Here is a 14,323-nt window from a genome sequence, read left to right on the forward strand (position 1 = left end):
TCCTTCTGGAATCCAAACTTATCCTTTCTAGTACTCAGTGCCTTGTAAAGGGTATTGGCAAGTCAGACACATGCTTGTTTATATTTTGGGAAACAAAATATGGTTGTTGGGGGTGGGTGGTGGTTTGTGGGTTTTGGTTTGGTTTTTTTCTTAGTATATTATCCTATAAAAAGTAGGCTTTCTTTTCAAATTCTTTTCAACTTGTTCAGTCATTCTAAAATCACTAGTATTAGATCCTGTTCTTGCTAGATTATCTATATAAGCAAAATTGGTTGGGAAAATTAGTTGGCAAGATCAAGATTTTACTTAGTACTTGAAGAGTACTCATAAAGAACAATCAGACTAATCATTCAATCAGATTGCTTTCTTTGATAATTGTATTTTAGCTGTATATGTGCTAGTTGCATAGGGTCTATGCAAGGCTATTTTATTAATATATAATACCTGTTGTCATGCCCAGTGTAAGAAAATATTTTTGCCCTTTTTTTTTTTTTCCTGTTAACATTTTTCAGTGTTAAACAGTCATCGCTTTCCTAAAACATCCACAGAGGCCACTGCTGCTGAGTTCCTGTGTAAGGAAAGTTCTGTCATCCAAAGTAAGGGCTTCAGAAACAGGAAAAAAAATGCTAAGGAAAATGGACAAGAAAACTGCACCTTGGTATTTTTTTTCCCCAATTTACTTTTGTGGGTTGTTTAGTGTTTTATTTGGAATCTGTATACATGCATATACATAAATGAAAGGAATAGGAGATTTTGGGTTGCTTTCAGATCACTGTTTGACTTGAATATTATTCCAGACAGGGACATCTAAATATTTTTGTCTTCTTAACCTACTTTAAAAAGTTGTTTGCATAAAATGACTTGAACTTAAATATTATATTGCCATAATATGGTCTGTTACTGAACCTAGGGTTGAAAGCTTTTTTGTATTGCTTGTTTAATGAGGCTCTCTAATTATTGGTAGGCTTTTTACTTTTCTAGTGGTAAGACCATGAATATGTCTTAAGAATTCTTAAGACATTACCCAGCTTAGGGTGATTGCTGTGTGTATGAGTTTGTTCATGGTACGTTGTTTCTTGTCTCATCTGCTTGATGCTGAATAGAATGTTAAGTAGAATAAAACTGTTAATGATTTGAGCTGTTAAATGCATGATAATTGTTTCTATTAACACATTCCATTACTGATATTAGTATGATAAATTACATGTATTGGATTTTTGTATAGAGGCTGCCAATTTAAATACTCAGTTCATATGTATTGGGCCCCCTCTACTGTAGTTTAAATAATTACTACTTATTTCTTGGAAATAGCCTACTGTTATAAATAACTATTCCTTTCTATTCTCCTGTCAGCAGGAAGCTAATGTGGATACACAGCTTACAGATACCAGGGTCAAAAGGTGTCCCCTAAGAAACAAAACCCAGAAATGTGACTCTGAAAAAGGGATTTGTATAGAGTTTGGTAAGATCTGTTGTAGATCCATGCTGGTTGAGCTTATGTATAATGCTTGCTAAGTAACAAAAGTTGATGAAGTTCCAAGTCTTTATGAACATTAATTTCTCCTTAACACCCAAAATGAAAACAAAGGGACAAATGATGGTCAAGTCAAAGTTGGGAAATCAAACTTTTTTTACATAATTTATTATATTGTAGGAAATAACGGTGCTGTAGTAAGCCTTTAAGGCTCAGTGTACAAGATCCAAAGAAGAGAAGATACTTACAGATGTGAAAAAAGTTACAGTTGCTGTAACTAATGATAACTACTGTTTTCTAAAGAATATTAAGCCTTGTCACCAGTGCTTGAGGCTCTAGTTAATAACTGGAGATAAGAACAAAATCTAATTGAGAAAATAATATTTCATTTCTGTCTATCCTAGCTTTTCAGAACTTCCTTTTTATCTGGTACTGACTGCTGAGAGAAACAAGATAGATGCTGGGCATAGTTTATTTTCTCCCTGTTCCTTCAAGGAAATAATTGCTCCTTTTAACAGATAGTATTCATTGCCTCTCTTTTTTCCTTATTGCTTCTGCCAAGATCAATCAAAGGATCTGAGACAGATATTTGAATATATTGCTCTGACTTCCAGTTCAAAATTCTAAATACTAGTAGCTGTTTCATGTATAAATTTAGAAATTAGAAACTAACTCTCAGCTAATTAACTCTGTTACCAGTCACTGTATTTAAACAGAATTTTATGCCGGAGCCATGTAGATATTAATACATAGAAATCATTATAACTAGATAAAATACTGCACAATTGAACTTGATTACATCTGATAAAAGTTGAAAGCATCTACCTCTAGAAAGAACTAAGCATGCATGCTTCTGTGATAATAAACACTGAATCTGGCAAGTCATCTTTCTCTGAATCATTTCAACCAGAGTAACAGCTGATTTGTTTTTAGGCTCTGATTCATCTGAAGAGTTTTTTAAACAGGCAAGCAATACTGGGTAAGTAAAGGTGATTAAGGAATTCATATTTTCTAAAGACATTAGTTCAGTATTCCCATTCCTATGTTTTAGTTTCTTAGCATAGGACTGATAGAATTCTTTAAGCTGACAAGTGATTTTCAACTTTGAGGGCATCGCGGTAGAATGGGTAGTGACTCCCATCATTTTGTCATATAATATGCTTTAAAGCTCTTTTCTAAATGTTTTGTTGCTTACACAGACATTAGATCTTCAAGAGAAAAGCATGTACTGTGCTTTAGAAAGTAAATGTTAAATTCAGGAATGTGGGAGGGGATCTTTTAAAGAAATGGCATGAAACTCTGACGGGATCTAGTTGTGGTGACTGTCAATCATGAAGCCTGACTTCTCCAAAAACTATTTCAGAGAGCAAAAAGGGAAAATTATCATATTCTATTATGTCTGTTGTGGTTTTCTCTGTAATGGAAGTAGATTTCCCTTCTCAACAGGTTAGAAGACAAAGAAGTGCTTCAGATTTCATCTCAAGAAAAGCTAGAAGAACTTAAGAGTGCTGAGAAGAGGAATGAATATTCTTGCAATACACAGCCTGACAGGCTGGGTGCTAAAGAAATAATTCTACCAAATGTCATAGGTGTGTTTGTTATTTTGGTGACAAAAATTATTAAGCCTGAAAGAAAGACCGCAAGTTAACATTTTGATTTCACATGATTAAATATATATACTTGCAGTCTTGTATGTTGTAGTTTTGTTGATGCCTACAGCTAGTGACAGGATAATATAAGACTATGCCTGTAGTCTAGATACTTAAAATGTGGATATTCTGTGCACAGGAACAGAAGGGAAAAAAGTAACTTGATCAAAGTGCAAAACTTATTCTATTCTACATAAGCCACATTACCCCTTGTAATACAAGTTGAGAGCACTGTCTGGTAATTCATGTAAGAAGTTGGATGAACATATGTCATATATAATTTGATCTTTCTCCTTTTCTCTAGAGGGAGATTTGTGCAGTGTAATAGTCTGTTTTGGGGGGGGAAATAAGAGCAGTTCTTTTAAAACAAAGTAGCCATTAATCTTGTCATTGTTCTTGTGCATGTAAAATAGGGCTTAATAATTTATAATACCTATAAATCTTCAGGTGAAAGTGATTTCTTGAAGGAAGGCTTGAACAAGAAAAGCACTCGGAGCATCACTGAATATGCTAAACCTGGCCAAGTGAATATGACTGAATACCAGAGTTCTCCTTTAAATGTTCTTGCTGTAGACCTATTCACAGAGCAGTGTGACAGAATAGGTAATGCCACTCCTTTAAGGAATGGGGACTCATCTTTCTTTAAGAACACAGAAGGAATGGATGCAGAGCAAACTCAGTGCAATAGTAAAAGCAAAGAGTTTGACTTAAAAGATAGCTCAGAGAGCAGGTTGGATAAAAGCAAGGAAATAGATATTGTTGTACAAAGCGTGGAAGCTGTGGAAATGTATGAACCTGAGAACGATTCTTTCCATGAAAAAGAACTTCCTCTGGAGAAACTACTTCAGCCAGAGACACTTCACTGTGCTACCCTGAATCAAGTCTCTAGGAAGAGACTGAAGCGAAGCATTCAGAAAGTCAATGAATGGTTTTCAAAAAGCAACGAGATTCTGTCTTCCAATTCTTCCCAGGATGATTCTGCTGGAGTGATGGATGTTTCAGGTGAAGGAGATACATGTTTATCAGATAAAGATTCCTGTATTTCAGAGAAGACTGACCCTATGGTAGATTCCATGGAAATTGGAGTGGCTGAAGGAAACAAGAGATGGTCAAAACAAACAGCAGATAGCATCAAAGACAAAATATTTGGGAAAACATACAAGAGAGAGAGGAAGTCAAATCCCCCTATTATCTTGAGAGAGATTTTACCTACTACAAAAAAGGAAGATGTGGCTACTGATGAGAGGTGCTTGAATAATTCCAGCAAAGATGGACTAAAACGAAAAAGGAAGACTGCCTGTGTTCTGCAACCTGAGGATTTCATCAAGAAAAAAGATATAGAAGAGGCAGATGGATGCCCTCAAAGTGTTAACTTGTGCCTTGGAGATGCTGAAAAGAAAAGATGTGATGAAAGTTCTGCTGTTAAGGAGAGTCACCTCTCTGAGAATAGAGAGGATAATACACTAGCAGAACTTGAGGTAGGAGGAGGATCCATACGGAAAAAAGCTACTGAAAAGGTGACTGGCAAGCACTGTGATGGGGAGCTAGAACTGAATAACTGTGATCAGAAAAGGACTAAAAAAAGAAGTTCTGCAGCAAAAAGATGCAGGCGTTCTACTAGAACCATGTGTGCTCTACAGTTAGCAGTGGATAGAAACTCTGTTTCCCCTGATCCAGCTGAGCCACAGATTGATAGCTATCCAAGCAGTGAAGAACCAAGGAAAGTTGATTCTGAGCAAAGACAAGTCAGGCGCAGCAGGAGGCTTCAGTTACTTTCTGAAGAAATGACAAAAGAAACAGGAAAAGGAGTAGTAATTAAGGGAGCAAGAAAGTATGATAGTGATCATGAAGGGTCTTTCTTTGGAGACCAAAGGAATGTGTTAGTTCACACTTCTGAATGCAAAGACCTGTGTGAGCCCCAGGGTATGCTGAGTTACAAGCCACTAGCTAATCTGAAGGGTGGTGATCTGGAAGCAAATGAAATAGGGATTAGTCTAAAGAATTCGTCTGATGCTGCAGAAACTGGAAAAAGTCTCTTCAATCCTACATCTTCATGTCAGCATTCAAATTGTAGTTCCTTTGCACCTGATGCAGGTTCTCAAGAAGGTGAAACACTAGGTAGCCCTTTCCTCCTACAGTCTCCTTCAATGACTGTTGTGCAAACTGCTTCCCACCCAACTGAAGAGATGACTGAATCATATACTACTTTTCCCCAGGATAGTGGATGTGGTACACAAAATGCTCCAGGGGACTTCAGAACTGAAAAGTTGCCAATGGCTAAAAGTGTTTCAGAATTGACCAAGGAAGCTGAAGATAGTGAGTTAGACACACAGTATCTGCGAAATATATTTAGACATTCAAAACGCCTATCATTTAGCCTTTATCCTACTCCCATGAAGGCGTGTGCAGTAGATGCTGCTTCTGAAACTTTAAAGATACCATGTGCTGATCAGGTAGAAAATAAGCATAGCAAATACTTAAAAACAGGAAACTTTCAAGAAGAGAAAACAACTACTGAAAGTTTGAGTAGGGTTTCTGAGAAAGAGATGCTTAAGACCTATGTATCTGCTTGTGTTAGTCCTGTGGCTTGCTTTGTTGGCAACACTGAACGTGTGCACACAGGGGAACATCAAGAAGATGTTTCACAGGTTGCAAATCAAGGGAGTCTGACACCGATAAGAATGGGTACCGCTAGGACTGAAGACAAAAACAGATCGCAAAAAGGAGAGCAGAGAAATGAAAAGACACTGTCAACTGACGTAGGGATAGAAAGCGAGTTGAGACACAATCCAATCAAAAGTAATAGAAGCCAAAGTGATCAGAGTAATACAGAAGAGGACATTTTCAAAAGAACCAATTTAAACACAGTCAATGAAATACGCTTCAGTTCAGAAAGCAATCAAGCAGGAAAGGCCAAAGTTGGTGACAGCAAAGGACCAATACTACATTTTCAGTCCAGATCAATGATTTGTCCTGCAACTTGTCAGCAAAGGCCTGCTGAACTCAGCTGTGAAGTCACTGGAAAAAAAAGTAGCAAAAGAGAAAGAAAACAAGTAAAGGGGAATGAAGAAGAAGCAACCCAAACTGCTAGCACAGGGATGCCTGAGTGTTTGGTTACAGCGGCTCTAGAAGAACCTCTTAAAGGGAATAGTGATTTTACAGGTTTGTCTGAAACCCCTGATGGCTTACTGTGCTCTGATGATGATATTGAAGAGAACACCAGCTTTTCTGAAACTGATAGGAAAGAGAGATCTGCTGTGTTTGTAAAAAGACGTGACAATGCCCTGCTAGAAGACCTGCACAATAGAAATGTTAGTTCTAAGCCAAGATTTCAAGGTATTCAAAGATCTCGAAGAAAAGCGCAGAAACTGCAATCTTCAGATGAAGAATCTAGCGAGGATGAAGATTTACCATGTTTTCAGACATTAATATTTGGCAAATCAATAAGCACACCTTTGCAGGTCAATAAACAAGTGACATCTGTGGTAGAGTCTTCAGTAAGTCCCATCACGTTGCCTCACAATGGAAGTCATGATGACAATAATATGCAGAAAATGCCTGAAGCTGCCCCAAGTAATGGGTATGTTTCACCAAGCCAGGAGTCGGAATGCTCCGTCAACTTATTTTCTTCCCAGTCCAACGTGTCTGAAGAATCAGTTGATAGAGCACAAGAGCTGAAGAAATCTTTAATACAAGTTCATACATCCAAACAAGTGAGCAATGTGAATGAGAGTAAAGAAACTTTTCAAAGTTGTAATGGAGGGCTGAAGAGAAGCAAAACTAACTTCAAAGATGGATGCCAAGAAGACCCAAACATGGGACCAAACCTAGGTACAAACCAAGATATTTTTATCTCTGCAGCTGTGTTTGTAAAGTCATTGCAAACTAGGTTTTTGGTGTTTGCATGGGAACTTTGTTCTGTATTTATGTGGTGCTTGCTCTTTTAAAGGAATATATCAGCCCTAAACAATCAAACAAAAAACCCTCAGTGGTTTACTTCCTGAAAATTCAGTTCTCCCAGTATTCTTTGTTCAGAGCAAAAATGTATAGACTGGGCACTAGAGGCTGGACTGAGTCTGTCTGATGGGAATTAATTTTTGAGTGAAATGCTATTTTTCTTACTGCGATGTGATACTTGCATCTATCAGCAAAATTTCATAAAGCCTACCTAAGCTGTTTTACCAGATGAAATGTTTGTTGAAATTGGCTGTAGAATTCTGTAGTGCTTATTTTGACCTTTTTATGGCTTTCATAAATATTTAGGACTGTTTCATCACTATTGAAACACTTTGAGTTCTATTTACTTTGCAATATGTGTGACATGGTATTCTCACTTGATTATAGTTAACAGTTGACTAAAAGGTCTGTGTGGTAAGAGATTATGCATAATGTTTGGTTTGTTTTGTTTTCTTTAACTAACTCAGATTTTCTTCCGCCTTCTTCAAGGTGAAGCATCTGGATATGACAGTGAAACAAGTAATGTAGAAGATTCATGTGGACCATTCTCGCAGGGTGAAATCCTTACTACACAGGTAAGTGGGTTTATGCACTAAATTCTAAAAGTAGTTTGCATTTTAGGATATAAGCAAGTACTGAAAGCTGTGAAGTCATTGTAGTGGGAGACTGCTTTCATCATAATTCTTTGTGTCGCTAGGTTACTTCCAAGAGCATAATTAATGAAGAATTGTAGAACTGCTTCTATGCCATTATGTGTCCAACTTTGCCTTCCATGGTAACATTACGTTCTAATGGCCATAACTTGTTATGTGGCACTGATTACAGTGCTTAATTGTGGGAGATTATAGTTAATGAATCTCCACACTTGACCAATGCTGGAAACATCAGCTTCCTGTATTTAAAAGCTTTGTTGATATGAATTTATAATAATTGGTGATAAGGATTGGATTTGCTACGTTATGATATTTAGAAGCATAGAGACTTGCCTTCTAAGGGTAGAGATTAAATCAAATCATTCCATATTAGAATATTATAGATATAAGACCCAACAGGCAGTGTCCAATGAAAGGTGTGTCTAGCACAGTATGTTTTCTCTATTGTTAATTTCCTGATTACTGCTCAATGGCCTGACTTTATGTATTGGGTGATTGGTGTGGGGGTTTTATGGTTGGTGTTTTTTGCATTTTTTGTTGTGTGTTTTGGTTTCTGGGTTTTGTTTTGTTTGGTGAGGTTTTCATTGGGGTTTGGTTTTTTTATTTTTTGTCCTCTGTAACTTCAAGGTAGGTCTTACGCCAAATCTCTCTCTTCAGCATTAACAGCCCTATGGGTTTTAATGTATGTCAAAGAAGATTGAATTTCATTTTTGTGCTTTCTGTTTACTGCATCAGTGCCAAATGTTGTCAACTGGCACAACATTGCTCCCTGATGTAGCTTCATTGATAGAGATTCTAGGATATGCCTGGGTTGAATGGAATAGTGGCAGTATGGATTGGTGGCAACTTTTTTGGTTTGTTGTGTGGTGGTGGTTTTCTGTTTGGTTGGGATTTTTTTTTTATTGATTCACTAACAAGGAAGTTCCACATGGTGCCAGTGCTAGAGCTACAAATGTAGTATTCAGTGCTGTGGAAATTGCTTTATCCTGTATGGTGAAGGTTTTAGGTTTTTAAAAGGATCCTTTGAAGCCCTGAACTCTTCGTATGAGGAGGCGTATATGGCATGTTTTTAATAGAGGGTATTGTCATTTTTGAGAGAGAAAGTAAGGAAGAGTAGGATGAAATATTTTATTCCTCTTAAACAGTCTTTGGGGCTTTCAGTAATGGTAGGAAGTGCAGAGGCTCAATACTTGATATTCATTATTAAATTTTAAATGAAGTGGCTAATGCAAACTAATGCACTTGGGGCAAAATTACTTTTAAAGAAATCTGTGCAGAAGTTCTTTTTTTTTCCTGACTGATTAAACTCTGGTGAGCTGTCTAAACTGAAATAATTTGAACAGCAAAATGACTGTGCAGTTGGGGGTTTTTTTGATATTTTTTTTTTCTTGCTTTTGATGGAGCATGTGCACATTATTTGTTACAGTAAAAGCACCACAGTCACCTTTTGAACACATGGTAAAAACTAATTCAAATTAATTTTGCTGTTTCTAATTTTCAAGCGTTTGTTAAAGAAATTAATCTTAATTGTTTTAAAACTGAGTTTGGTAATGTTGGCACAATTGTGTATCCTTTGCAGCAGAAGAATGCTATGCAAAATAACCTTAAAAAACTTCAGCAAGAAATGGCTGTACTTGAAGCAGTGCTAAAGCAGCATGGAAGTCGGGACTGTGAATTTTTACCTATCCATAGGGAACTGCCAGATTCCAGTAGTGAAGGAACACTTGGAATGGAACAAATGAGACAAGAAAGAGGTAAATAGCAATGAAAACCTTTCCCAGCTTTCTTGTAAACAGTTGTGTGACTATTATTAGTTCTTTTTTCCCTCTACCACAAATTATAGTGTTAATTTAAAATTTATATGTTAGCAGAATTTTACCTAAATTCAGCTGTTCAGTGAGACAATTGTGTTTTATTTATAACTTAGGTACTACACTTAGTCTAAAAAACTCCTGTTACAGATCTGTGAGATTACATGATGTAATTGTATAAATAGTGTGAGTAGGCCTTGTGGCTTGGCAGTACTAATCCATGTTGCTGTTCTGTCAGCTCTAGTTGTACTCTTGTTTTCTTTCACTGGAATGGGTAAGGGACTGGGAGAGTGCCTGAACACCCAAAAGGACTTGGCCTCTATTGCTGTGGTAGAAATTGTCTTTTAGCATATCAAGGAACAAGACAGAAATTAGGTTAGGTATGTATTGGCTGTCAAAAGTAATACAGTACAGGTCAGGCTGCTGATGGGCAAAGAAGAGGAGAATACCTATAGTGGTGTGTAAATCCCCTGAACAGAACATGAACACAGAGTTCCTAGCTGGGAAGTGCACAAGGCAGTAAATAAATGGTGAGGAATACTTTAGTAATCGCCAAAGGCGATTGTGGATAAAGTATATTGAGTATATTGTATATTGAGGATAAAGCGAGTTGCTGCCAGCTACACAAGTAATAGTGAGAAGGCTTTATTTAAGGTTTTTCTTTGTTAAGGCAAGACAAATACTGAGATTACTGTTCTGACAACCTATCTGCAGCAGAGCATAGAGCATTCTTTGAACAAAGCCTACAGTAAGTCCAGATGTTCATTGTTGAACTTTTCAGTGTTCTAGAAAGGCACGCAATGCTGATTTCAAGATTTCCAAAGGTGTAATGCTTATTGAACTCTTAGATAAATTGCACCAGTGCTTTATTATCCTACTTGCTGCTAAAAATTTATTTCTAATTCTGTGGTCTTACTTCAGTGAGTTATCTGTATATTCTGAGGGCAGCTAGAATAACTTAACACCCTGGAATTCAAAGTTACTTAGTGTCTTATCATGCCTTTACTGTGTATGGTTTTCACTGTGGAGTCTTTTCTATCTAAATTCAAAGGCTTTCATCACTGCTGTGGGTGCTAGTCAAATATCACAAAATGATCTGTACATTGCTTTTGATCTCCTGAATGATGGCATTGTACAGTGTGAGGTATGAGACCTTTAGATTAACCTCTATCCTAAAAAATACCAAAAATGTGAAATCGTCAGCCAATATGGTGCAGCTATACCAGTGGGTCTTCTGCTTGTGTGTTAGTAAGTTAGTTTTTGTTGTCGGAGTGTAGTCTGCGTCAGGAGGCTCCTTCATGGAGAAAAGGGAGCTAAGACAGAAAAAGTGAAGAGGCTGAGCCTTTGAAAGGTACACAGTGGTTTGTTCAATACATTCAAAAACCTGAGGTAACATCATCCTTCCTACTGTGGCTGCTGCTTTGATACTTGGATTCCTGACAGGAAAGTAGGGCCACTTATTGTGGAAGAAATTTGCTGTAATCCTCTTCTGATTTTGTGTTACTGATTTAACAGCTGCACTGTGTTTTCAGCCTTCTCTCTATCTCATCTTTTGGATATCTTGAGCTGTTAAAACATTAACAGTATATTTAACACTAAGAGACTGGTTACAATCTATGCTTAGTTAACAAAGCTCGTTGAATGACATGGCATTCAACCTTACTACAGTTTGAGAATCTTATTTCATAGAGAAGACTTTGAAATGTGACATTTCTAAGCCCAGTTGGCCAAGTTCATAAGATAACTATAAATAGACTGCTTGAAGATTAAGTTAGCAAATCAATGTCTAGTTTCCTTCGGATGGGAAAGCTACTTAAAATAATTTCATTAATACAATGCATGTTTACTTTGTTATACTAGAATATGGATTTCTGACTCGTAAAAACTTAAACTGATTAGAGTTATTCATGGTTTGATAAAAATTACAGGCATCTTTAGCTATCAAATAAATGCCTCTCTACTGCTTGTGAAGAGAGATACGGTAATGTGTTGAGGGGATTCATAAACAAACTGCGCTAAATAGTGTAAATTTGCCTTCGGCCTATTTTATATCCTACTTTTTCCACCTAATACGTAGCTGACATCTTAGTTTTGTAGATTATTTAATATGTGAAATAAAATTTAGTTGTTAGCCGTGCTTCAAATGGCTTAGTATTTTGTGTAGATTTCTGTTTTGGGACACTTGCCTCATACAGTGTATCTGGATTGAGACTTTAGAGAATGCTTAACTTCTTACCTGAAGAAACAATTCAGAACAGTTGCTTTTATTTTGCTTGTTTAAGAATTATTTTTCTTTTCTAAAGGGGTAGAGTCAACCTCAGAAGGAAATTTTGAAAATCATAAATGCAGCAGTTCAAAGGGATTTTCAGCCAATGATTTCCATCTTTTGCCAAGTGATTCTCTCAACAGTAAAATGAAAGAGTTAGAAAAAGAAAGGTAAATGGTTTTCGTTTGTTCTGTTTTGGTTTTTTTTTTTTTACTTTTTCTTTCTAATCTTGTATTAAAAAAGGGGGCGGGGGGGGAAATCTTGAAATAAATACCCCTCAGCTTTTGAGCAATTACAGTAGCTTAGCTGTTGCTACATGGTTCTGATGCTTAGAGGAGTAAAAAAGGTATTAAAACCAGTTTCCCGCTCTCAAGGTCTCCAGAATTGTTGCTTCCATCTTCTAAATCCTGTTTGTTAAAGAGAACAGATTTGGAGAAAGGCCTACAGTGTGACAGTGTTCTGAAGAACAAAGCTCCTTCTGAAAAGACAAAACCTGTGGAGGAAGCAGTGCAAGAACATAGTCAGTGTCACCTTGAAGCAGGTAACATTTAAGAGGGATCCAACACATTTTATTTTCTGCTTTTTTTCCTGCTTGTCCTGGTTTTGGCTGGGATAGAGTTAATTTTCTTCCTAGTAGCTGCTATAGTGCTGTGTTTTGGAATTACGATGAGAATAATGTTGATAACACACTGATGTTTTAGTTGTTGCTGAGCAGTGCTTACACTAAGTCAAGGACATTTCAGCTTCTCATACTACCCTGCCAGTGAGGAGGCTGGAGGTGCACAAGAAGCTGGGATGGGGCACAGCCAAGACAGCTGACCCAAACTGGCCAAAGGGCTATTCTATGCCATATAGAATAGAATCACAGAATCACAGAATCGTATAGGTTGGAAAAGACCTTTAAGATCATCGAGTCCAACCGTAAACCTAACACTACCAAGTCCACCACTACACCATGTCTCTAAGCACCTCATCCAAACGGCTTTTAAATACTTCGAGGGATGGCGACTCAACCACTTCCCTGGGCAGCCTGTTCCAACGCTTGATAACCCTTTCAGTGAACTAAAATTTCCTAATATCCAGTCTAAACCTCCCCTAGTGCAACTTGAGGCCATTCCCTCTCGTCCTATCACTTGTTACTTGGGAGAAGAGACTGACACCCACCTCTCTACAACCTCCTTTCAGGTAGTTGCAGAAAGCGATAAGGTCTCCCCTCAGCCTCCTTTTCTCCAGGCTAAACAACCCCAGTTCCCTCAGCCGCTCCTCATAAGACTTGTGCTCCAGACCCTTCACCCACTTCGTTGCCCTTCTCTGGACACGCTCCAGCCCCTCAATGTCTCTCTTGTAGTGAGGGGCCCAAAACTGAACATAGTATTCAAGGTGTGGCCTCACCAGTGCTGAGTACAGGGGCACGATCACTGCCCTAGTCCTGCTGGCCACGCTATTTCTGACACAAGCCAGAATGCCATTGGCCTTCTTGGCCACCTGGGCACACTGCTGGCTCATATTCAGCCAGCTGTCGACCAACACCCCCAGGTCCTTTTCCGCCAGGCAGCTTTCCAGCCACCCTTCCCCAAGCCTGTAGCGTTGCATGGGGTTGCTGTGGCCCAAGTGCAGGACCCAGCACTGAGCCTTGGTGAACCTTATACAATTGGCCTCAGCCCATCGATCCAGCCTGTCCAGGTCTCTCTGCAGAGCCTTCCTCCCCTCCAGCAGATCAACACTCCCGCACAACTTGGTGTCATCTGCAAACTGACCGAGCGTGCACTCGATCCGTTCGTCCAGATCATTGATAAAGATATTAAACAGGACTGGCCCCAACACAGAGCCTTGGGGAACACCGCTTGTGAACACAGAATTGTTTAGGAACACAGAATTGTTTAGGTTGGAAAAGACCTTTAAGGTCATCAAGTACAACCATTAACCTAGCACTGCCAAGTCTGCCACTAAACCATGCCCCTAAACACTACATCTACACGGCTTTTAAATACCTCCAGGGATGGTGAGGTGACTCAATCACTTCCCTGGGCAGCATGACCTCATGCTGAACAAAAAACTGGGGGGAGTTGGTGGGGGATGGCCGCTGCTCAGGAACTGGCTGGGCATCCATCAGCAAGCAGTGAGCAATTGCATTGTGCATCACTTATTTTGTATATTCTTTTATCATTATTATTTTCCCTTTCTTTTCTGTCTATTAAATTGTCTTTATCTCATCCCACAAGTTTTACCTTTTTTTCCAGTTCTCTCCCCCATCCCACTGCAGGGGAGTGAGTGAACGGCTGGCTGTGTGATGTTTAGCTGCCTGCCAGATTAAACCACGACACTGCTTTTTTTTCATGTTTTTGCATACCAGCAAGATACAACTTTTTCTTGTAAATCAAGGATTTTAATTTATATATTCCTGGACAATTTAAAAAGGTGTTACTTTTTGTTTGGTGGCCCAGCTGTATAGCTGCCCATCAGGATGGAGTTGGACAACATTTTGACAGTAATGGGAGTTATCTGTCTCCTAT

General features: G+C 38.3%; 1 protein-coding gene across 11 annotated transcripts in view; it reads left to right on the top strand.

Annotated features, from left to right (window-relative positions):
- BRCA1 (BRCA1 DNA repair associated) overlaps positions 1-14,323 on the top strand; it is a 59,682-nt gene that overhangs the window by 4,469 nt on the left and 40,890 nt on the right. For 7 of the 11 annotated variants that reach the window (XR_012046069.1, XR_012046070.1, XR_012046068.1 and 4 more), the window contains exons 6-14: positions 513-658; positions 1,354-1,462; positions 2,408-2,453; positions 2,921-3,063; positions 3,571-6,954; positions 7,570-7,655; positions 9,313-9,487; positions 11,848-11,980; positions 12,185-12,351. Coding sequence is in view for 6 of the 11 variants with exons in the window: in XM_072885762.1 (XP_072741863.1) it covers positions 513-658; positions 1,354-1,462; positions 2,408-2,453; positions 2,921-3,063; positions 3,571-6,954; positions 7,570-7,655; positions 9,313-9,487; positions 11,848-11,980; positions 12,185-12,351 (4,389 nt within the window). In the remaining 5 variants the exon portion in view is untranslated. The remainder of the gene's footprint in view (positions 1-512; positions 659-1,353; positions 1,463-2,407; positions 2,454-2,920; positions 3,064-3,570; positions 6,955-7,569; positions 7,656-9,312; positions 9,488-11,847; positions 11,981-12,184; positions 12,352-14,323) is intronic. The other 4 variants (XR_012046071.1, XM_072885765.1, XM_072885767.1 and 1 more) reach the window with 4 other exon arrangements.

The sequence above is a fragment of the Ciconia boyciana genome, chromosome 22, assembly GCF_034638445.1.
Source record: "Ciconia boyciana chromosome 22, ASM3463844v1, whole genome shotgun sequence".
NCBI lineage: Eukaryota > Metazoa > Chordata > Aves > Ciconiiformes > Ciconiidae > Ciconia > Ciconia boyciana.